Source organism: Mesoplodon bidens (assembly GCF_964165515.1).
Source record: "Mesoplodon bidens genome assembly, chromosome: 15".
Classification (NCBI taxonomy): Eukaryota; Metazoa; Chordata; class Mammalia; order Artiodactyla; family Ziphiidae; genus Mesoplodon; species Mesoplodon bidens.
Window position 1 is genome coordinate 49,515,951 of NC_138171.1, and position 24,709 is coordinate 49,540,659.

General features: G+C 45.4%; 1 protein-coding gene across 1 annotated transcript in view; it reads right to left on the reverse strand.

Annotated features, from left to right (window-relative positions):
• Positions 1-8,269: 8,269 nt before the first annotated feature.
• Positions 8,270-24,709, reverse strand: part of HS3ST2 (heparan sulfate-glucosamine 3-sulfotransferase 2) — a gene marked incomplete at its 5' end in the record, with an annotated part of 93,647 nt that continues 77,207 nt past the window's right edge. Inside the window, one exon of the mRNA XM_081256199.1 lies at positions 8,270-8,999. Coding sequence (XP_081112325.1) covers positions 8,381-8,999 — 619 coding nt within the window. The 3' untranslated portion in view covers positions 8,270-8,380. The remainder of the gene's footprint in view (positions 9,000-24,709) is intronic.

Below are 24,709 nucleotides of genomic sequence, written 5' to 3' on the forward strand. Positions count from 1 at the left end.
CAAGGTTACATTCACTGGTTCCAGGAGACAACAGAAAACAGCCAAAACTGTTGGCTAAATGGTGCCAGGTAGAACGAGCTAAATGTGAATTATGCCAAAAAGAAAACCTGCATTTGGCAAAGAAAATCTTGACATCCAAATGGGAAACATCAAATTATCCTACTCAAAAGGTTCATTCACTTCGTTACCTGGGCGCCATTTTGCTGCCAAATTTTCCCAAAAGGTTAATTGCTGTACACTTGTACACTCAAAATTGAAAGCAGTTTCCAAATATGTTTATATGAGGGGTGACAGCTCTCCCCGCTAAAAAAGTCCCTTAGAGAAAATGGAGTCTTATATCTGAGTCCTTAAAACGTATCTAATTTAAAGGGCACTCTCTAAATAACTTCATTTTGAACCATGAAGACACCTGAAGTGAGCTGATTCACTTATCCTAAATGCTAACTTAGGATATCCATATAGATCACTGGATGGACTTGGTAACAGAAAAGGCAAAGAAATTTAACACTAATTCAGTCGTTATTCCTTGAGATGTGAACTCACAGTGCAAGTTTGGACATAAACAAGCCATTGGAAAGTCATCTTAAATGAGATGTTAAGTGATTATGTTGACGGGATCATGGCTTCATGTGCCCTGGGAATGGATACATGGAACTGGAAGACTGCCATTGTAGAGAACTGTTAGATTAACTCAAACAAGGTCCTGATGCCAAAGATTAATGAGAAGAATTTAAATAATATCATTTCATGAAGATGCAAGAAGGGGAACAAAGCAGTATTTTAAATCCTTATAATTGTCCAGATAATGTGATTTTAAATTCATCTGAGGATCTACAATAAATGAGACACTACAAGTAGATAACTATTCCCTTTAAATTTCTAAAAGTTTATATTAGGTTGAACCATATGAGATTGCCATTTTTGCAGGTTAAAACAGCTGAATGTTGGCAATTTCACATGGTTCAACTTCATAAACTCAGGTTGGCAATACACACAAAAAGATATTATTGGGAAAATGATGGGTCACCCTAGCTGTGGGGTCACCTTATATGCAGGTGTGTACACTTCAAAGTGAAAGTGGAACATTGGAATTTTCTAACTGTGGAATCTTCAAAGTTAGGGTCATGATGATATTTAGTAGATTTGTTGAATTTTTAATTAACGGAGGACCATTTGGGGAGACAAACTGTTGGCTTCGTCAGTAGTTACTCCAATAACCCTCCTCTTTTTAGAATAATCAAGATTTTAGTTGTTTTCATTATAAATTATCATTTTTGTTCACTATTTGCCCAATTTCTTTATTAGAAGGTCTACTTTCACATGAAGTCATGGAATACTTATTTCATGTGCTCACTAGTGACACCAGTGGTGAATCATTTGCCTACAACTAATGCCAAAATCAGGTGGCTGATGCTCTAGGAAGGATAAGATCACAGTTATTCCTTCTCAGAATTCTCCAGCCTTTATTTATCCCTCTATCCATTGGGACCAGCCATCATCTGCCATTCTGCACAATATCACCTTGATCTCCCATAGAATCCCCTTAATAGACTCATCATTCTTACTATTTCGTGTTTATCATCACTTTATGTAAGAAAGACCAATATGTGGATACTCCAGGGAGTTCCTGTAAAAGGAATTATCAAGGATACATTATGTTGACCTCCAGCTCTCATGTAAAGATAGCCCTCAGGAAATTGATTCTTTCTCCTTTGAGCTCACATTAGGTCGTAGGAAGCACATCACCCATCAGTTGTCCTCTTTGCCTTGACTCTTTGGAAACTCAGAGCCACGCTTGAGTTCATTCAACATGGAACATTTATCACATACATTTCTTTTTTTTTATGAGATAATATGAATATTTATATTGATAAAAGGCATAGTCCACATAAAGTTACAAATATTATAAATCAAACAACATAGCATTCAAAGTTAAAACTCTTAGATATATAAGAAGATATTATCAAAAATTATTACCACAATGGGGCACATTAATATACTGCTATGCAAAAATAATAAAGTAATAAAATTCCCGGGGGAGGGATAAATTAGGAGTTTGGGATTAACATATGCACACTGCTATATATAAAATAGATAACCAACAAGAATCTACTGTATAGCAAAGGGAACTCTACTCAATATTCTGTAATAACCTATATGGGAAAAGAATCTGAAAAATAATGAATATATATCACATACATTTCTTGATATGATTCTATCTTCCTCTTGATAATTTGACTTTTGATCTGGAATTTTATCTTGATCCCTGCAGCAACTCTTCTCTCCAAAGTTAGTTTAATTTCCAAGGGAAGGCTTGGGTCAAATCCCCACCTGTCTCTGCTTGCCTTTGTTGCCACAGACAAAACACCCAGACTTGTGCCCAATTTCTTATTTTCTTCGCTTCTCAAATATTATTTTCCTGCACTTAAAGAATGCTAGCTAAAAGACAACACATATCGTTTCTTCATTCCCAGGTCTAACAACATTTGTTGATGTCAAGTTCTTCCTAAAAGACAATTTAAATTTTTGTGCTGCAGCCCAAGTCTCTTTCTCATAAAGAAGGAATCTGGAGTGAGAAGTTACAGATTTGAGTCCTGGCTGTGTGACCCTAGACAAGTAGCTTAAAAAAAAAAAAACCTTTGATTCTCAGTTTCTTCCCTCTGCAAAGTGGGAATACAGATCTTAGTTATTATAAAGAGAAAATTATGTAAAGTATATGAAAGGACTTTATGCTCTTAAACAAGTTTACAATCAGGTTAATATTATTTAAAAGCAGGAGAGATTGAAGTCCTGTATAAATATCTTTGTTTCCCTGGATATTTTGCCTCTGCCCTTTTATCTTTGTGTCTCCATATTACCCAGAGTTACCTTACTGTACCTCTGCCCAAGGGCTCTGAGTGGCTGCAGCCTCTGGAGAGAGGGTTCAGAACTCTGAAAGTGGCATGAGGTGCCTTGAAAAGCCACTTTGAGGAGCCCAGAACAAACCCCATTAGGACCAGGTTCATCTGGATAGTGTGAACTGCAGGGCTCATACTGGGCTCTGATAGAGCTAGATGCTCAGCGTGGAAGGACAGCCAGGTCAGGGGCTGAGGAGCTGCAGCAACCAAGCTACAGATGCATCCTTTGCTCCAGGCTTAGGGGGGCACAGAGCCCCTTCCCAGAAGCCTGAGGGCAGGACTGCAGGCAAGATGCCAGCTCTACTGCAGGGCTGAGCATGAGTCAACCTGGTATTCCTCAGACAAGCTCCCGGCTGAGGTGTGCTGGGCAGGCTATGCCCACGAAGCATGTGTCAGCCAGCCATGATCCAATTAGCCATGTGTCATCAATCATGTTCTGGTTAGACGTGGATCAGCCTGACACGTGTCAGTCACACAGACTCATCTCCAATCCTTCAAGGTGCGTGGGAGTAAAATAAGCGTCAGTCACACACATGCTCACTGGGTGCATTTCTGCCAAACCCTGAGTGAGGAATGGACACCAACCACGTGGCTCCAGCAGGAGAATGTGGATGTAGAAAACTCTTCCATCCTCCCCTGCTTTTCTCTTGCCCCCTTTCATTCATGGTCTGGTCCCTTCCCCTGCAGTCTGAGTGTCGTGTGTGTGTGTGTGTGTGTGTGTGTGTGTGTGTGTGTGTGTGCCCAGAGTGGGGGATGCCAAGGGGTGGGAGGCAAGCAAAGGGAGTTGCCTCTTAACTCAGAGAGTGGGTTCTAAAGCCAACAGGCCACAGAAGCCAAACCGCCTGGAGAAATTCCCCCAATCTGACACTGCCACTTCCATCTTCCATCACTGCTACGGAGGTGTTTATTTATCCAGTTGGGCATTTGAGAAAGTAACTGGCTTGCATTTAGGGGCTATGGAGGGTGAAAAATAAGTAAAAATATACATTAACCTCACAATCAGCGAGGCAAAATGCTCACATGGTGATGGGCATGCAAGGATGGAGGGGACAGAAGACCCCAGCGTCTTCTCGTGGTCACGGTCATGAAGCAAAATGGCAGATAGCACTGCTCACACTGTTTGAATCACCTCTCTGACGGAATATAATTGAATTTCGGTGAATTAAATGCTTGTCTGACATGACTCCCTCTCATTATCAGATGAAATGCAATCTGACTCGTTTAGGCTTGGTTAGGAGGAGTGTTTTTCTGACTTTCTTTTTTTCTTTCTCCTAACTGAAACAGAGATGTGGTGGCCAGAGCACCAGCATCCATCTTGGACCATGAGGCTGAAAGCCAATGGACTAAGGATGCTGTAGCAGAAAGACAGAAGGTGCCTGAGTCCCTGTTAACATAGTGGAGCTGCTGTACCAGCCCTGGACTGTCCAAGTCCAGACTTCTTTAATTTGAGAGAATAAATTCCTAATTTGTTTAAGCTACTGTTGTCAATAAAAAGCAGTTAGGAATATAGTTCCTAAAAGGCACAGTCATATTTCCATTTCATACTAGAAAAATGGAATAAATTTTGTTCTAAGTTGTTTTGGAGGCTGAGGTATATATGTTTCCTTCTTTCTTCCTCCCTTCCTTCCTCCCTCCCTCCCTCTCTCTCTCTCTCTCCCTTTCTTCCTTCCTTCCTTCCTTCCTTTCTTTCTTTCTCTTTCTTTCTTTCTTTCTTTCTTTCTTTCTTTCTTTCTTTCTTTCTTTCTTTCTTTCTTTCTTTCTTTCTTTCTTTCTTTCTTTCTCCAAAATGATATAAGCAACGTGTTCTCCTTATTTATTTATCAGGAAGCCAATTTTATCAAGAGCCAAGTTCATTGTTGAAGTGGGAGGGGCCTCTTGGGGCATCTGTTTATCCACCTGAATTCGTTCTTCAGCTCTCCAGTGCTGGGCAATGGGAGGTGGGGCGAGAGGAAGAGATTACGTATGTCTCCCATAGAAGACATCCAAGCTGACTAGTGGCCCATCTCATCCTGGAAAAAGAGTGGACATCCATTTCTGCCCTTAGTATTGGGTAGGCAGGTGTGGGGTACACTCTGAACTTGTGGGAAAACTGAGAGTAGCCCTTGAACTGGGATGTGGTGTAGATGGGCCCAGGGTCTAATCTAGTGAACAGAATTTAGCCCAGTGCCCTTAATCCTTGTTCCCAGTTGCCCCAACCTAGAAAAACACATTCCTGGGCATTTCAGGCTGGCGTATAACACTCTTCTCCAAAGGATGAATTCCTCCTCATCCTTTAAGACATGGCTCCATTGTCACTTCTTCCAGGAAAGTTCCTGTTCTCTTCCCTGTACCCCTCATCACCAAGTTTCAGTTTATTACATTATAGAGTAATTGTTTGTTTATGTGACTCTCATTCTCATTAGTCTGGGAGCTCTGTGAGGGGAACAGGAACAAAGGTTCACACGATTGTGTATCCTCCGTGTCCGGCTAGTCAGCCTAAATTGTTCAGTAAATATATGCAGAACGAATGAAATCCCATTGATTCCTATATTTTTTGTATTTCATCTAGTAGTTTCTTCACCAAATTTGAGGACCAGACCTCATAATTTCCTTCTCATTCCTGGGAGATGTAATGTCATTGCACCTGCAGTGTCTAATAAACAAGCTGAGCTTTATGCAATAGGTGGTGAGATTTGTTATAAGTGGAAGGAGCTCCCCGTCCTTTTTCATGAAGTCCTCTCTGATTGTGTTATGTTTCCTCCTTTACACCACCCTCCCCCCTGCATTCGCTCCAATTATTGCCCTGGACTTATTTGCTCACATCTCTCTTGTGTGAGTTACTCCAGGACAGTGTCCATACTACAGCAATCAAGGGTGTGGCCTTGACACATATATACAATAGAATATTACTCAGCCATAAAAAGAAATAAAATTGAGTTAATTGTAGTGAGGTGGATGGACCTAGAGTCTGTCATGCAGAGTGAAGTAAGTTAGAAATGGTAGCAGCTCCCATTGGCCTCTGTGTCCCTTCTCCATGCCCATGGGGGATGCACAGAGGGGGCAGGCTCCCAGAACTGGATTCTTGGTACCATGTTCTCAGTTATTTGATCTCCTAAGATGCTTGGGGTGGAAAGATGGGCTAAGACACAGAGCTAATATCTTATGTTTGCAAGTCTTGTAAGTCAGACTCTTATTTTCAGGAAGCTTCCATGATGCCTGACAGAGCAGACAAAGGTAAAGTGGCCCCTGGAGGTTCAGCAATCCTTCCCAGCTACCTGTGTGTCCTATGGAGCTATCTGGGAAGAGTTCCAGAAGTGCAGTTCCATGGGACATTCCTGTCCATGCCACCAGACCTCCAACATCCATCCACATACCCACACATTCATCCATCAAACACTTGCTGTGTGCCTACTACATGTCAGCAAGATACAATCTTGACTCTTAGGGAGTTCACGGTCTATGGTCAAGACAGGCATTTACACAAATGATGCTCTAGTGTGATAAAAGCTGGAACTGAGATGCATACAAACTACCAAGTGCAGAAGAGTGAGCAGATAACTCGGCTTGGTTGGGGAAGGTTTCACAAATATCAAGTCAGTGACCACTGAGTGAAGTCTTATGGGAGCAGGGATTTCCATTAGCTGGAGACACATGGGGGGAAGCATTCCAAGCAAGGCATGGAGACAGAAAAGGATCAAGAAAAGACACGTAGTTCTGTAAGGCTGGGTGAAGGAGGAGAAGTGGATAATCCCCAAACTGACATTGGGGTTGTTTTGGGCACCATGCTGGAGGATTCGGGCTTTATTCTGAGGCCATGGTACACACTCAAGGCAGGGCTGCAAATGCAAATGCCTACAGGGTCAGGCAGATGATGAGGGGGGGCCAGGTGGGAACTGAAAAACCGAGGAGTGCAGGTCCCATCCAAAGGTGACAGCCACTGTCGCCGTGCTGGAGCACAGGCTCAGTGTGGCCAAGTCTCTATGTCATACTGACTGAAGTAAGTCAGACAGAGAAAGACAGATATCATATGGTATCGCTTATATGTGGAATCTAAAAAACTAGTACAAATGAACGTTTTTACAAAACAGGAATAGAGTCACAGATGTCGAAAACAGACTTATGGTTAGCAGGGGGGAGGGGAGGAGCGATAAATTGGGGGATTGGGATTGACATATACACACTACTGTGTGTAAAATAAATTAACGAATAAGGACCTACTGTATAGCCCAGGGAACTCTACTCAATACTCTGTAATGGCCTATATGGGAAAAGAATGTAAAAAAGAGTGGCTATATGTATACGTATAACTGATTCACTTTACTGTACAGCAGAAACTAACACAACAATGTAAATCAACTATACTCTGATAAAAATTTAAAAAATAGAAGCTGGAAATCCATATTTTTATATGAACACTCCCAAGTTTTAAATGTTGGAAATTATTTCAAAACATCATGCTGGCCAAGCAAAAACATGTCTGATGTCCTATCAGCCTCTAGTTTGGCTTCACTTCAGATGTAAAGCTTAAACAGAGAGCTGACACTGTCAGACTATGTTTCAGAAAGAGGATGTCCCCACTGACCTCCCCAGCCTTTGCCAGCAAGAACCTCGTCTTCTCCCTCCTCCACCCCCTTGCTTCTTCCCTCACCACCCTCCCAGACCATCCCCAGTGCAGCCCCATCTTGCCTGGAGGAGCTGGATGAATGCGCCGTGCTCCAGGCCTGACAGAGAAAGCCCAGCCATGAGGACACGAGAGAGCCATATTTATTTCACATGGACAAGCGTGATTCTGTCGCATGCTGAACATGAAAGCTCGCGTGAAGAAAGTACCCGTAACAGCAGAATTATGTGCCTTTGTCCACAGGGAGCAGGGAGTGTCACAGAGTGGTTTTCAAAGACAGTTCAAGCAGAGTTGAGACCACAGGCTTTGAAATCACTGGTTTATTTCATCAGCAAAGGGTCTGTCTCCTAGGAAGGGCCGGGGGAGACTTCCAGCTCTGTAACCTCGCCACGAGCTGCTAAGGTCAGGAGGACGAGGCTGGTCCCCCATCCATCACCCAGGGTGGCTTGGAGACTTAAGCTGAGAGGGGAGGTACATGCCGCTCAAAATTAACAAACCCACTCCGGGGTGGACGGTGACAGGGACAGACTGCTGTGTTCATAGCAACAGACCATCATCCCTTATAATATGTACCATAATTGGAAGACGTACTCCCACTCTTCCTAAAGCAATTTCCCAAGGCCTCTTAAGGGCTGAAGGGAAACCATTCAGAATTGACCGGACATGCCAGAAGCAGATCAGCTTTGCGTGGACAGACTGGGAGGGCTAGTGTCAGGGACCCCCCTGGTCTCTTGGCCTTAGCTGGGCTCCCGGGTCCCAGGATGATGAAATCCGAGATGGGAACAGGGGTTGGAGCCTGGGTTCCCTGGGGGAAGAGGGTCAAGGGCTCTCAGGGCAAACCTCGCAGAAGAGACAAGTGGAAGAGCCCTTGCATCTCGATGGCTCATTCCCACCTGAAGTCCTGGCCAACAGTTTCATAAAATTTAATATTATAAGGTCTATAAAATTCCCGGAGCTGGTCTATCACTTCCGGATCGATCTGTACATGAGTTCTGCCTTTTGATTTGCCCAGGCATCGAGGCAGGAGGCTCGATTCTGTTTTTTTCAAGCAAGGGAATCCTTTGGTCTTGTTGAAGTAGAAGTGCTTGTCCGTGATGAGCCTCTTAATGCCCAGGAAGTCCTGGACCCGCCCCATCTCGCCGGCTGGGTCAGTGATGAGCCGCTCGCCGCTGACGAAGTGGATCTGGGCCAGTGGGAAGTAGCGCAGCCAGCTCTCCAGGTGCAGCGCGTACATGCCTATGCGGATGGCGTTCCAGGACACATCCACCAGGCCCAGCGTGCGGTTGCGGAAGGAGAGGCCCTCGAAGGTAGGGATGTCGGGCTTCTTGGAGAGCGTCTGCGTGTAATCGGAGATGGCGCGGGTCACGGGGTTCCGCACGACCACTATCAGCTTGGTGTCTCGGGACATGTTGAAGATCCGGCGAGGGGCCTCTTGAGTGACGAAATAGCTGGGGGTCTTCTCCAGTGTGATCTGGCTCTCGAGGGTCCGGGGCATCAGGCTCCTGCGGGGCAGAAACGCACATGATCAGCCAGGGCTCTCTTGGGGGCTTGGAGATCACTTCCCTCCACCCAGCTCCCTAGTGAAGCACCCGCCCCCTCACCAACGGGCCATTTGAGGCTCACCTGCTCTCATCTGATGAAGAACCCACTTTAACTCTTGTTGACTTTTTTTTTTAGGTCTTTACCAGTTTGCTTTAAGACAAGAACCAACCTAAATGTCCATCAGTGTGAAATAAATAAATGATGGAATAGCCAATTAATAGAGTTAGGTAGATCTGCGTGTACTGTTATGGAATGATTTCCAAGATTTAGTGCTTAAATGAAAAAAAGCAAGATACAACTTGTTTATCTCAGGAAAGATACCAAGAAACCAATAAAAGTAATTGCTTCTGGGGAGGGGGCTTGAGTGGGAGCAAAGCCAGGAGGTGAGGGATAAATGAGAATTACTTTTTATTGTGTAATCTTTTACGCTGCTTGAAATTTTTATTGTGTTTATTACATATTCAAAAAATACAAAGGAAGCCACCGAATGTTGTTCTGGCAAAAGATACTTCTCTAAATATATTAAGAAAATCTTTTGGGGGGAGGAAAGGCATGCTTTGTAGGAATAACATGTGTTTTAGAAATGAGTTCTGATGTCTTTTCCTCCTTGGTATAAGACTGAAGAAGCACAGAACTGCCGGCTGGTTGGGACCTCAGTCGGAAGCCCTAATGCAACCTCTTGCTCCCTTACTTTTAAACTTCCTGGTTCTGCTTAAGGTTTAAGGGAGGATGGTGGGACACGCTGATGTCTCCTTCTCAGGTGTGTCTCTTTCAGGCCCTTGTGAAGGGGAACAGCTCTGGCTCCCAGTCGCTACATTTTTCTTAAATAAAATAAAAATTTTGTTTTTATTTTTGGCTGCGTTGGGTCTTCGTTGCTGGGAGCGGGCTTTGTCTAGTTGCAGTGCGCGGGCTTCTGACTGCGGTGGTTTCTCTTGTTGCAGAGCACGGGCTCTAGGTGCACGGGCTTCATTAGTTGTGGCTCGCAGGCTCTAGAGTGCAGGCTTAGAGCACAGGCTCAGTAGTTGTGGCGTGCGGGCTTAGTTGTTCTGTGGCATGTGGGATCTTCCCAAATCAGGGATCAAACCCGCGTCCCCTGCATTGGCAGGTGGATTCTTAACCACTGTGCCACCAGGGAAGTCTGCTACTTCTTTCTGAAGGTTGTGTTTTACACTTAACCAGTTTTTCTTAATCCTGGCTGTTCATTAGGTCACCCAAGAAAGTTAAAAAAAAAAACCCACAAATGTTTGAGCCCCATCCTAGACCAACTGATTAAAAATATTTGGGGGTGGGTTCCTTTCTGAAGCTCCTCAGATGATTCCAATGTGAAGGTAGGGGTGAGAACCACCAACACAGCATCCTTCCCCCACTCTTAACACTACGGCTTCCCAACACCCACAGAATGCATCTTCACAGCCCTCTGGAATGGAGGCAGCTGGTACCTGGTCTTCTTCATCCCAGCCCCTATTGTCATCTCTCTTCAGTAACCTGGCCTTACAGTTCTTTGACCAAATATCTCCTTTTTCTCTTCCTTTTAGCAACTCTTTCTCATGGCCATACCTTAGGTCTTATCCTTGGAATTGCCCTAATTCTGAAAAAGTTCACACTGAAATTCCACTCTAGGACTATGTTGTGGGTTGAATGGTGATCCTCCAAAAGATACCTCCACCCAGAACCTATGAATGTGACCTTATTTGGAAAAAGAGTCTTTGCAGATGGAAGTAAGTTAAGGATCTCAAGATGAGGTTATCCTGGATTAGGTTTCCTTGTAAGGAATATCCTTAGAAAAGAAGAGAAGGAGAGAAGAGATACACAGAGAAGGAGGCAATGTGATGATGAAGACAGAGCACGTAGTGACGCGTCTACAAGCCAAGAAATGACAAGCATTGTTGGCAGCCACCAGAAGCCAGGAGAGAAGCATGGAGCAGATTCTTCCTCAGAGCCTCCAGGAGGAATCAACCCTGATGACAATTTGGTTTCACAATTCTGGCCTCCAAAACTGTGAAGGAATAAATCTCCATTGTTTTAAGACATCCATTTTGTGGTCATTTGTTATGGCGGCCACAGGATACAAACACAGACTACAACCTTCTTTCTTTCTACCTTTACCACGGTTTCAAATTCACTGTATTGATACCCGATCTTCAGATTCATCTGTGATATTCTTGATTTCACTTTCTTCTAAACCTTCTCTGGACCCAGTGAGCAATCATTTCAATAGCATCATCTTCACATCTAACCCTAACCCTAACCCTAATCACCATCGCCGTCATCATCATCATCATCATCAATTTCTTTGTAGTGCTTGCTCTTCCAATCTCTAATAATGCATCTTGCCAACTTTTCATCCTTTCTAATTCTGTCTTTGTGTCGCCAAACAGCAGTAGAGAAAACTGCTGATCCTGACAGAGGATTGCTTCTCCTTTATGCATGTATTACTTCTAGCTTGAATTGAGCCCTCACCACTGCTCAATAATCTATGTTTGTCTTTACAGCGCCCCCATCATTCCTCATAGTAAGTGTTCCAAATTCTCACCGTAAACTCTCAGCCATACTCAACCACCCTAACACACCACTAGTCTCCCACTACTCTAGGAAAGGATAAGCTGCCACCCCCCCACCCCTTCAGTCTTCCTCTCCTTCACCTTGAGAGAGTGACCATTATCCATCCTGAACCCCTCCCGCTAATCTCAGAAGACAAGGTAGGCAAGGGCTCACCTGCCCACCCGTGCTGCCGGATCCCTTCCCCTGCTGCCTTCCCTGCAAATCTACCCATTATCCCCTTGAGTCTTCAAATGCTCTTTGCAGCTGATAAGCTGATACGACTGATATTTTGCTTCTAGGCCCAGAGTCTATCATGCACCCTTATGGGTTGAAACTTTATAGTATTGATTAATACTGAGAAGGCCATTGTTTAAGTTGGATATCATTCTTGGCAAATAATCACAGGTGTACTTGAATAGAATTCTTTGGCTGGACTTTCTTAGACATCTTCCTGTAATACTTTATGACCTCGGCATACATTGTAATGAGGTTTTGGCCTTTATGACGAGAGTAGATGAAATTACATATATGTGACAGTGCATTTAAACTTAAGGACTTTCCGAACTTCATGGGGGTTATTGATATCAGCACACAAAAAGTTGACCTGATAAGCCATTAAACAGATTTCTTCACAATACCCTTTTTTAAAAAAAGGTTTATTTCTTATTTATTTATTTATTTAATTTATTTGTGGCCGCGTCAGGTCTTAGTTGCAGCATGCGGGATCTTCACTGAGGCACGCGGGATCTTTTGTTGCGGTGCGCAGGCTTCTCTCTAGTTGTGGCACGCGGGCTTCTCTCTAGTTGTGGTGCACAGGGCACATGGGCTCTGTAGTTGTGGCACACAGGCTTAGTTGCCCCATGGCATGTGGGATCTTAGTTCCCTGACCAGAGGTCAAACCCAAGTGCCCTGAATTGTAAGGCAGGCAGATTCTTTACCACTGGACCATCAAGGAAGTCTGTCTTTGCAACATCCTTTAATACGCTAAAGAACATCCAAGAGAGGAATTGAAGGTGCAGCATTTCCAAAGCTTATGTGGCCAAGGAACTGTGAACTTTTGCCAGGAGCACCAATTGACACCTCTTTCTGTTACCAGTTTGGGAAATTCTGACCAATTCCAGGGATCTTCAGAGTGTCACATCATTCCCCCAGCTGTGCACTGAAGTGAAGTTCCACCCTTCTAATTCCTCATAGGCATATCAGCTACAAAACCAAATTACAGATACTAAGGAAGGTACAAACACCAGGCTGTAAATAACATCACACCAAGGTCATCACGTCATGAGTCAAATGCGTACTCCAAATTTTCTCTATCCCACCAAAGGACACCCCTATATATTTATTTCTCATTCGGTCACTGGAATAGAGTACAGGAGACCTGTGGGATGATAGTGTACAGGGAGACCATATGGACACACACCTCCCTGCTCTATGGTGGGAAGGGGGCATTAGGCTTTTCCTTAAGGCTCATTTTTCCTCCTCATGTCATTGTTCAAATTTTGCTGATTTGTTTCCAGCTGCTAACAAACAGCTGAACTTTTCTCTCACCCTGTAACCCTTTTAAGCTTCAGCGTCCTTTCTTTTCTGTGTAGCTCTGCAAAAATTACTGAAAGAATGTTCTAACACTCATCGTTTGGACTTACCTCCCATCTGTTATTTTAACCTGCTAAGCAACAATTTCCACCACATCTGGTAGCAGCTCCCAGATTTTTTTAAGGAACCACCACTCCTTCTTTAGATAAAATCTTAGCAGGCCAAGGGGAGGGTGCATGACTGAAGTTAGGCTAATTAGTGCCAATTGTGTCATAAAGACAAAAATGTATCATAAAGACTGAAAGTGGACTGAATCTTCCAACCAGACACAGGAGCATGGAAGAGCCTCCCTATCGGTTTCTTTTACCAAATTCCTTCAGCTGTCTGGGTTCTTGCCCTTTCTGAGACCTGGTTTTCCCACTCTCCTCTGTATTCTGTGAGTTACTGCACATCCTTCTAATTTGTTTGTTTGTTTCTGGACTACTTTAAAGTAGAGTCTGTTTCTGTTGTTTGCAACCCAAGAACTCCAACGTGTCTTACACAACTTAGCTTCCTCTCTGTGGAAGCTACACTCACCCCTACTGGATTATAAACTCCATGAGGGAGGGCAGGTGTACCTTATTTGCATCTACAGCTGCAAAGTCTACCACAGCCATGGCACAAGTAAAGTCTCCATCAATATTTCTGAGGTTACATGCAGCCAACAACCTAATCGAGTTATGCAATGAAGCCCTCATCCCTTTTCACATTCTCAACTCTCTCCAAACCACTGGGAACCTTCCCAGGAGTCTATCTCCCACTTCTCTTATTCTACATGACCTTCCTGGATGACCTCATTCCTTCCTCAGCCATTAGCACTGCCCAGGAGCTGTCGACTCCTCAGAAGCCTGTAACTGCAGCTCCAGCTTTCCCACACTATGGACTGGAACGTCCAACTGTCTGTGGAGTGGACACCTCATCTCAACAACTGAACTCACTAGTTTCCTTCCAAGCTCACTTCTCTCTTTTGCCTGTTTGTGTAGGTGATATCACTGTGAATCCACTCACAAAGCAGAAAAACGTCGGAGTCATTCTTGACTCCTTCTCACATCTAATTCTGTCCTTCTTGTAAGTTCTCAAGTTTCCCCCTCCCCCTCCCCTCCCCCAGCACTCATACACTTCAGGCTCTCTGTTCCTCTGACAACAGATTTTTCTCTAACCTCCATGCTTCTACTCTCTTCTCCCTTTCAATTTATTCTGCAGTCTGTGTCCACCAGGGAACTCCTTCTCAAGCAAATCCAATCTTGTCAACCATCAGTTATTCTTTTGAAGAAAGCCCACATTCCTTGACCTGGTACTCAAGGCTGCTGCCTACCTTTCCAGAATTTATCTCTTGCCACCTCCTGGCAATCTGATGCTTATACCATGCCGGACACAAAATCCACTCTCCAAACACATCCTGCTCTTTCATATGTTTTGCACTTGCTGAGTTTTTTTTCTTTTTTAAGACTCTTGATCATCTCTCTTGTCTCTTTCACCCTGGTGAATGTCTACTCATCTTTCCAAGTCCAAAGGAAAAGTCATATACTCTGTGAACCCTTCCTTGTAATTTCTTGGCACTTCCTGCATCCGACTACTAAGACCTCACCCCATTGTGTAGAACTTACTAGGTATGCATCCATTTATTTCCACAGATCATCAGCATCTTGGGTGTGTTTCTCGTTCTTTTTTGCCTTCCTAGCACAATACCTGGCATGACATAGGTACTCAATACATTGATCAAAGATCCAGTGTCAAAGGTAGGTGCCTATTCAGAGGTTACCTCGAGTCCTCAGAAGTTACCAGTGTTTACTTTATGAAGCTTGGCCTTTTCTTGGCATTCTGGCCTTGGGCAGAGGAAGGTTCCAGCAGATAGTCCTGGGGCGAGGGGATCGCTGTGCCATTTAAAAAATTTCATCATGGCCACACGTGCTCAGGCTCACAGGCTGAGGGGAATCCAAGCTCTGCTTCAATCAAAACCTCCCAATAGGGCTTCCCTGGTGGCGCAGTGGTTGAGAGTCTGCCTGCCGATGCAGGGAACACGGGTTCGTGCCCCGGTCCGGGAAGATCCCACATGCCGCGGAGCGGCTGGGCCCATGAGCCATGGCCACTGAGCCTGCGCGTCCGGAGCCTGTGCTCCAAAACGGGAGAGGCCACAACAGTGAGAGGCCCGCGTACCACTAAAAAAAAAAACAAAAACAGAAAAAAACCTCCCAATATACGAAGGTAAAATGAGATTGAAAGGAACACATCTTGTGCCATTTCTGTTCTGCCATCTGCACTCTGTCCTTTGCCCAAGGCTCCCTCTAATGTTGAAAGAGGACAGGGCTGCGGTCACCTATAGTGTGGCTGGGAGAGGAGGAGTTGAGGAAGTCAAGCTGGACTCTGGGACCACCTGGAGGGCTTTGGAAACATGTAAATAACCCCACATCAGACTAATTAATTAAGAATCTCTGGGTGGGCACAGAGGCCTTGGTACCTGCAACTTTAAAACTCTTCAGATGATCCCAGTGGACCCCCCAGGGCTAAGAACCATGGTTGAGGACTGCATGTTCCTTTAGCCGCATAGCCTTCAATATGGTAGCTCAGAAGTATCACCTGGGGGTGCGCCTTAAAGAGTCCCAGTACATTCAGCTTCAGTGGGTTTGGGGTGCAGCCCAGGAGCCTACATTTTTAACAAACCCCCTGCCTCAGGACTCATATTCAGAGAAGCTTGGGAAGCACAGCCTTAACAAAAAGCACCCTCATAAGTAACACGATGGCGCTCATTACTACCTAAGATGTTATATGTTTATTTGATGGATGTCTCTGCCCACCCCTGCCCCCAACCATAGACTGAAAGTTCCAAAAGAAGAGTGTTGGTGTCTGTCTTGTTCATGGCTGTGCTCTCAGCACCTAGGAGATGGCTGGCACTTAGTAGGGGCGTAGTCAATATTTGCTGAAGAGAAAAAATAGAAAGGCAAGGTTTTGGTTCCCAAGTCTAGGAACAACGAGGAAAAAGCATATTTGTGTGTGCCGGTGGAGATGTGTGCACAAAAGTCTGTATTTTACCTTCTCCCTAAGGGAGAAATCACAGACTTCTGCAGCCCTTACCGAAAAAGACACACACACACACACACACACACACACACAAAATCCAAACACTCACTTGTCAGCTTGAGGCTCTCTGGAAATGGCATTTTCTGACCCACCCCGTGGGACAGAGACAGCTCCTGTGGCCCCACTGTCCACAGAGGGACGTGCTGTGCGGGGCCTCTGAGCAGGGCCGGCACACCCCTGATTATCACTGATAGGGTTCTCTGGAAGATTTCATTTCCTGCTAAATCTGTACATTCTGTGTATGTGTTCTAAAAGGCCTGGCTGCCTGGGGGACTTCAGTGATTTATTAGCTCCTAGCTGGGCAACCAGGCTCCTTGAAAAAAAATAATTGCAGCCTCCAGAGGGATAATTAGGAGCGGAAGAGGAGGGAAAAGGTTTTCTTGCAAGAAACTCGTTCTTAAAACTAAACCTAGAGGGGTGGGATAGGGAGGGTGGGGGGGAGACGCAAGAGGGAGGGGATATGGGGATACATGTATATGTATAGCTGATTCACTTTGTTATACAGCAGAAACTAACACACCATTGTAAAGCAATTACACTCCAATAAAGATGTTAAAACCAAACCAAACTAAACTAAACTAAACCTGCTAAGCCTGCTCACCCACTACAAGGCTGAGCGCAGGCACAGCACCTATGAGCGTAGAAATGAGGCCCCTCTAGCATCGTGGCAACTCCTCCTTCCAAGCCACAGCCCCAAATCCTTACGTTGATGTGACCCAGGAGGAAACTGCTGAGTCCCAGCCTGAACCCCATCAATAATTCTTCACTGCTCACAGGATAAAGGCCTAAACAGGATTTATGTGGCTTATCTCGATCCAGCCCACAGCCACCCTGGGCTCTGGTCAGATTGGGCTATTCAGGGTTCTCCCCCGACACTGCATTTTTCATGCTAAGGGACCTCTGACATGTTTTGCCCTCTGGGGGAAGGCTCTGTAGCCTATCAGGCAGAACTTCTTCATCTCTCAGCTCTTAGTTCCTCATCACCTCCGCCCGGGAGACTTCCCTGACTGTGCCCTTATTATTTCCCCCTTCCCAGGAGTTAGGCAATTTGTTACCCTTGTGATTCCATGGCAGTCACTACAGACACATCCCATTTTTCACACATTATCCGCATCTGTCATCACCCTAGAGTGTTAGGTCACGGAGGCAGGGATCACCACTGTCACATTTCTATCAACAAGGCCTGTCCTGTGCTTGGTATGCATTCATGTATTCATTGGACAAGGATTTATTGAGCACCTGCTGTACGCCAGGATACAAAGACAGGCATGGTGTAGTCTCTGTCCTCAAGGAGTTAACAGTCTTGTAAACCCCAGGGGTAAGGTGGTTCCCTTTTCTCAGTGTGAGGGGCTGCACTGAACTTGGCTTCCCACTAGGGCTGGTGGCTTCCTCCTCTGCCAGGAGGGGCCGTGCCTGAACCCAGTCTCTGACAGTCATCAAGGCCCCCAGGGGTTGGACAGCTGGCTTTCCCTAATAACTTCTGTATACAGCTGGCACCTCAGCCCAGCCTACCTGGTGTGCTCGTAGTTTGATTGTCCCCCCCCAGCTGACAAGGCTGTTCTCACCCCTGGCCTATAAGAAGGGAAGTTGATGTAGGTGTCGGGGCAGAGTCCCTTCCCTGGAGCGTAAACCCACAGCTGGTCCAGGCTCTGGTATGTCCCTCAGGGTGATGGTGAGAAGACAGAGTAACACCTTGCCTGCCTCTTCTAGTGCAAGTTTCGCCAGTGACGCTTATTCATTTTTTTTTTAAGATTTATTATTTATTTATTATATTTTATTTTTCGCTGTATCGGGTCTTAGTTGCGGCATGCGGGACCTTCATTGAGGCATGCAGGATCTTTTGTTGTGGCACGTGGGCTCTTCGTTGCCTTGCTCGAGTTTCTCTCTAGTTGTGGCGTGCGGGTTTTCTCTTCTCTAGTTGTGGCATGCAGGCTCTGTAGTTTGTGGCACGCAGGCTCTCTAGTTGAAGGGCACGAGTTCAGTAGTTGTGATGCATGGGCTTAGTTGCCCTGCAGCATATGGGATCGTAGTTCCCTGACCAGGGGTTGAACCCGCATCCCCTGTATTGTAAGGCGGATTCTTTATCACTGGACCAGCAGGGAAGTCCCCCCAGTGACACCTATTCTTTCACCCATTCTTTGTGCATTATGGAATTTGTCTTGAGTCCCGCCACGTGACCAGTGGAGACAAGAAAGGGATCCTCCTTGCCTGATATATCCTAGAGCTGTTCGGAGGGCAGTGGGCTACTTTAGCAGCTGGTTGTGAGTATAGGAGTTGGAATCAAAGAGACCTGAGTTAGAGTTCTCCCACTTGCTAATCAGAAGAAATGGGCACACGGCTTACTTCACTTCGCATAATGTCATGTGGGTTCATCCACGTTGTCACAAATGGCAGGCGATCCTTCCTTTTTTATGGCTGAGTGAAATAAGCCAAGCACAGAAAGACAGATATCAATACTACATGATTTCACTTACAGGTGGAATCTGTATGTCGAACTCATAGAACCAGAGAGTAGAATGGTGGTTGCCAGGGGCTGGGATGTGGGGTGGGGAAATGGGGAGACGTTAGAAAAAGGGTACAAACTTTCAGTTATAAGATGAATAAGTTCTGGGGATCTAATGCATAGCCTGGTGACTACAGTTAACAATACTGTGTTGTATACTTGAAATCTGTTACGAGGGTAGGTCTAAAGTGTTCTCACCACACACGTACAAAAATGGTGACTATGTGAGGTGATAGATATGTTAATTAACCTGACTGTGAAAATCATTTCACAATGTAAACATATATCAAATCATTATGGTGCATACACACAGCATACATCAGCCATACACATAGTCTGCTGCAGACTGAATGTGTTCCCCCCATCCCCATCCCAAATTCATACGCTGATGCCCTAACTCCCAGTGTGAGGGTATTTGGAGGTGGGGCCTGTGGGAGTGATTAGGACCTGAGCGTGGAGGCCTTAGTGCCCTTATAAGAAGAGACACGGGAGAGATGATCTCTCCCTCTCTGCCACGTGAGGACACAGTAAGAAGGCATCCGTCCATAAACCAGAAAGTGAGTCCTCACTGGGAACCAAATCGGCTGGCACCTTGACCTTGGACTTCCAACCTCCAGGCTGTGAGAAATAGCTTTCTGTCATTTAAGCTCCGTGGTCTATGGCATTTTTGTTATAGCAGCCGGAGCTGATTGAGCCGGGGTCATTGATGCCTTCGATGTAAACAAGCTCACAGCTAACATTTCTTGCGCAGTGACCGAGGGCCAGATGTGGTTCTCAGCTCTGTGTATGAACCACCACCCTCAGCCTTCACTTCACATTAACTCCCCGAGGCCGGCACTCTCACTATTCCTGTTTATGGGCTGAGGAATCTGGGACACAGGGAACTAAAGTCAGTCACAAAAGCGATGCAGCAAGTTGCAAAATCTGGATTCAAGCAAGTGTGACTCTAGCACTAGAAGAAAACATGAGAATATAAAATTAACCTTGGCACGAGGACAGCCTTTCTAAGCATGAGACAAAACTCATGGCGGAAAAGACTGAAAAGTTAGATACATAAAAAATGGAAGTCTCTGGGATGGAAAAGTACCATAAATAAAATAAAGGGAAATGACTCACTGGAAAAATATTTGCAGCATATAAGATAGGGAAACAAAGGATGATTTCATATATTTTTACTATCTATATATGTGTTTGTATGTTTTATATATTTTTTCAAAATTCTTGCAAATTAATAAGAAAAAGAGCCAGCTGGTTGAATAAAGGAACACAGGCTGTGAAAAGTTAATAGCAAAAGAGCTACCTATGGGAAATAAATACATGAAAAGATACTCCATCTCTCTTAAAATTAAAGAAATGCAAATTAAACCTAAGATGAGATCATATTGTTCACCTATAAGACTGGAAAATATACTTTAAAAAATTGTAACTGTTATTGCTGGCAAGAGCGTGTAGAACTAAGTACTTGCCAATATTGGAGGGAGTGAAAATCAATGCATCTTTAGGAGGACAATTAGATATTATCTACCCAAATGTAAAATGCACACACCCTCTAACCCAGCAATTCCACTTCTGGAAATTTAGTTGTGCAAGAGTGTAAAGACCTGTGTGCAAGAATGTTTGTTGCAGCATTTGTGGCAGAGATGGGGAGGTGTCCACCAAAGATCCCTGCCCCTCACTCCATAGTGTAGCTCTGTCTCTAGAGGGTGGTGGCCCAGCCACGGACTACATTTCCCAGCACCCCCTGCATCCAGGTGGGGCCTTGTGGCTGGTTCTATGTGTGTTACCTCCAGACCCAGGTGCTTACAAAGTAGGTGTGTCCTTTTCATTTTCTTTTCCATCTACTAGCTAAATGCAGAGAACTCTGAGGCCCTAGAAGGTCCAAAAGGTAGAAGGGGCATGAACACCCCTTATAATTGGGAAAACAACCCCCTTGGACTACTATGAGCAAGACATACACTTTTCTCTTGGCGTTTGTTTGTTACAGCAGCTGGCATTGACCTAATGACTGAAACACTGTTTGTAGCAGAAAAGAGACCAGAACAACCTACATGTCAATTGGTACGAAGCTGGTTAAATAAAGCCAGACAATAGCTTATTTTGTGGCTGTTAAAAAAATAAGCTGGTTCTATAGATATTGACACAAAAAGGAGTCCAAGATGTATTCTTACGTGAAAAAAAAAGCAAGATGCAGAACAGCGAGTTCAATATGCACCTATTTACATACAAAATATACACACAGATGCCAGTATGGATATGCATATACCACCTCTAAAAAGATACACAGTAAACTGTTAGCAGTGATCACCTTGGGGGACCTGGATGGCCCGTGGTATAGAGTGGACTTCTTTTTCACCTTTATCTTGCTGCACTCATTGGATTTCTTTTCCTTTGCCATGAGCATGCATCATTTGTAGTTAAAAAAACTAGCTAATAAAAAGCTATGTTAAAAAATCTCCATTGATATTGTTTAGGGAGAAGATAGCCTGCATGGAAACAGTTTTGAGGAGTGAGGGGGAGGAAGTGTGTCTGGAGGAGCTGGGGTGTGGGTGAGAAGCAAAGATATGGAAGGCCGGAAATGCACAGCTCTGCTCTCCGGAATCTTGGCTCGGAAAGGAGGAAGGGTGACCGTGGGTGCTGAATGAATGGATTTTGCTGCTGCACGTACAGTTCTGATAAGTTTCCAGGCAACTGGACCTCAATTTCTCAGGTGCCATCGGGCTAGTCTGGCCTGACCATGGGGACACTAGCAGGGCACCTTCTGTTGGTAACTCTGGGTCTCTCACCTTCTCTCACTGTCTGGGCTTAGCTCCTTCCCCACACTAAGCCTACCCTCCCTTTTCCCTGGGAATGGGTCCCTTAAGTCAGCCCTTCTCACACTTGGAGGCACATTTGTATCACCTGGGGGTCTTGTGGAAAGGCAGATTCTGATTCTATAAGTCTAGGGAGGGGGCCGAGATTCTGCATTTCTAACAGGCTCTGCAGTGAGGCTGACAGGCTGGTCCATGGCCCACAGGTTGAATAGCCAGGTCCTGGCCAGCCTGGCATGAATTGCATAGTCAGTGAATGTTTATGCACTAAATGGAATTGGCTAATGGATATTGGATGACGAACTGTAGATGATGTGAATTCAGAAAACCCAGATTGGAGGCCCAGCTTTTCCATTTCCTGGCCTTGTGACTTTCATAGTAGTTTCCTCAGAGCAACAGGTGGATGATGAGAAGGTGGGCTTCCCCTGGCTGCTGTGAGGTCTAAGCTGGATGAACACATGAGGGGCCCATGTAAACCATAAAGCACTGTACCCAGCCGTCAATGCATTCCTCTTTCTCTACTGAATTTTCCCCCTTTCATTTAAGTCTTTTCTTTTTTTGTTGTTCTTTCATTTATTCAGTTATTTTTAAAAATTGAGATATAAAAGACATATAACATTATATTACTTTCAGGTGTACAATGTAATGATTCAACATACATATATATTGTGAAATCATCACCATTATAAGTCTAGTGAGCATCCATCACCACAGAGACTTACACACAGAGTTACCTTTTTTCCTCATGATGAAGAGCTAGTAGCTTGTTAGAGCTACTCTCTTAGCAACTTCCAAATATGCTCTAGAGTATCAGTAACTATAGTTACTGTGCCGTAGTGTTTGTCTTTCTCATTTTCAAAAAGCCAATCATATGTTCCTTCATGCTCTCCTGCTACAGCCCTATATATCTCCTTTTCTTCCCAAAGTTCATGAAATAAAGCTCAATGGTTCTGCGCTTCCCTGGTGGCGCAGTGGTTGAGAGTCCGCCTGCCGATGCAGGGGACGCGGGTTCGTGCCCCGGTCTGGGAGGATCCCACGTGCCGCGGAGCTGCTGGACCCGTGAGCCATGGCCGCTGAGCCTGCGCGTCCGGAGCCTATGCTCCGCAACGGGAGAGGCCACAACAGTGAGAGGCCCAAAAAAGCTCAATGGTTCTACTTTCTCACCTCACATTCATCCTCAACTTGTCACATCTGCCTCCTTCCTCCTCACCCCCTTAAAGCAGGTCTCTCTGAGCACACCCATAAATGGCGGTGTCATTTTGTCCTGGCCTTGTTTTAACTTTCTGTGGCATCTGAGGCATTAGCCCACTCCCTGCTTCTTGAGGAATATGTTCTTTCTTGGCTTTGAGAACCAAGGTCTTGGTTTCCTTTTTACCCCTCTTACCAGTCCTTCTCCATACATATTTCAGTTATTTTTCCCACACTTACCACTTATCTCTTTATGTCTCACTTAATGGCCCCACCATTCACCAGTTGCCCCAGCAACACTCACATCTAATCTATAACCAAATCCACTGGTAACCTCTCACCCAGTCTCTTCTGACATTGGTCCCTGCCAGCTTAGGACCCATCACAGCATCCTCGTTCATGGTCAGAGCTCAAGGAGCAGCTCAGCATCTTTCTCTAGGTAGACTCTGCTGGCCAGCATCCATTCGGAGCCAGCTTGCTCCACCAAGTGGCCCCAAGGCTACCAGGGGTGGTACCAAGGGGTGGCTTAGGGGACCTTCATCCTCCTTGCAATCTCCAGAAGTCAATCTAAGTGAAAACAGATGGAGGGGAAGAAGGGAAAGTGCTGCTGGAGAACGTCTGAAACTGGCAGGATGGCTGCATTACAAATACCTTATTCTTGATACAAAGGGGGCCTCAGCACAGCCAGCAAATTCCACCATGTTCCTCTGGCCAACTCGCTCTCCCATTCTGCACAATGACTATCTCAGACCTTTTCCATTCTCTGCAAATGATCAAAGCCAGCCCTTTTCTGTCCCTCTCAGCAGATGAGCTCGCACCGTGGAGAATAGAGAAACTGTTAGCATGAAACATCTTCATTATCCTGCTGCCAAACACATAAATTTTTCCACACTGACCAGCCGAGGATGGAGATGGTCAACCCAGTGGCCTTCGGATGCTAGTCCCCCAGGCCTGTGCGTCTCCACCTCCCTTCACCTCCCAGTGTTCCCTGCCTGCAGTGTCCACGGAGGCCCACCTTCCACCTGTGCCTGGATCCATGCTAAGGACCTGTCAGTCCGCACCAGATCTGAATGCATCCCAGGTATCTGCAAATACCCCAGCCAAAGACTGGATGAATCAGTGAGTTCATCTTATTTTTTAACACCAAGCTTTACAATTGCACACTCCAGAGTCCCTATGGCTACTAAATTTTGCAAGGTTGAGCTCCACAAGCCTGCCCCCACTTCCTGCAGCATAACAGTGCCCCCTAGTGGGAGGTAATCCAACTGCAGCTGGTGGCGGCAACACCTCCTGCCTGGTCCTCCACAATTCCGCCGCTTCCCTGGGAGACGTTAGCCACCATCAGTTCTTTCCATTTTGTCTCCCGAAGAGGCAGGTGTATCAGAATACACGAAGCCCAGTGGTTGCAAAGGTGAGCAGGGCTTGGCTTTCTGACCATGCAGGGAGTCAGAAGAGTAGTGCTGTTGAGCAAAGCACTAGGGAGCCAGCTGCTCAGATATCATCCAGGCCAAAGCTGCATGTACGGTTACTGAGTCAACAGCACTTCTACGGGGTCCAGGTCTCACCCAAACTGTGCCAATCTGGATTCTTGTCCAGGCTGTGGTGTAGAATGGTCCAGCTCTGCATTTCAGTTCTGGAAGGCATTCAGGACACCTTGCAAGATGAGGTAGCAAACACTCAAATCCTTCAGTCCTGCCCTTTCCTGCCTCCAGGGCTTTTCTGCTCTTTCTGCCTAGAACACTCTCCCCTGACTCTTCCATGGCTCAGTCCTTCTCATCCTCAGGTCTCTGTTCAAATGTCACCACTCTCAAATGTCACTCTCTAAACCCCATGGTTTATTTCCCTCCTGGCACTGAGCACAACCTGTAAATCTCTTGCATATCTGTTTGTTTATCTATTGCCTTTCCCCCAGTTAGTCTGCAAACCCCATCAGGAAGGGATGCTGTCTTCCTTGCTGAGTGTGGAGTCTCAGTCTTTGTCA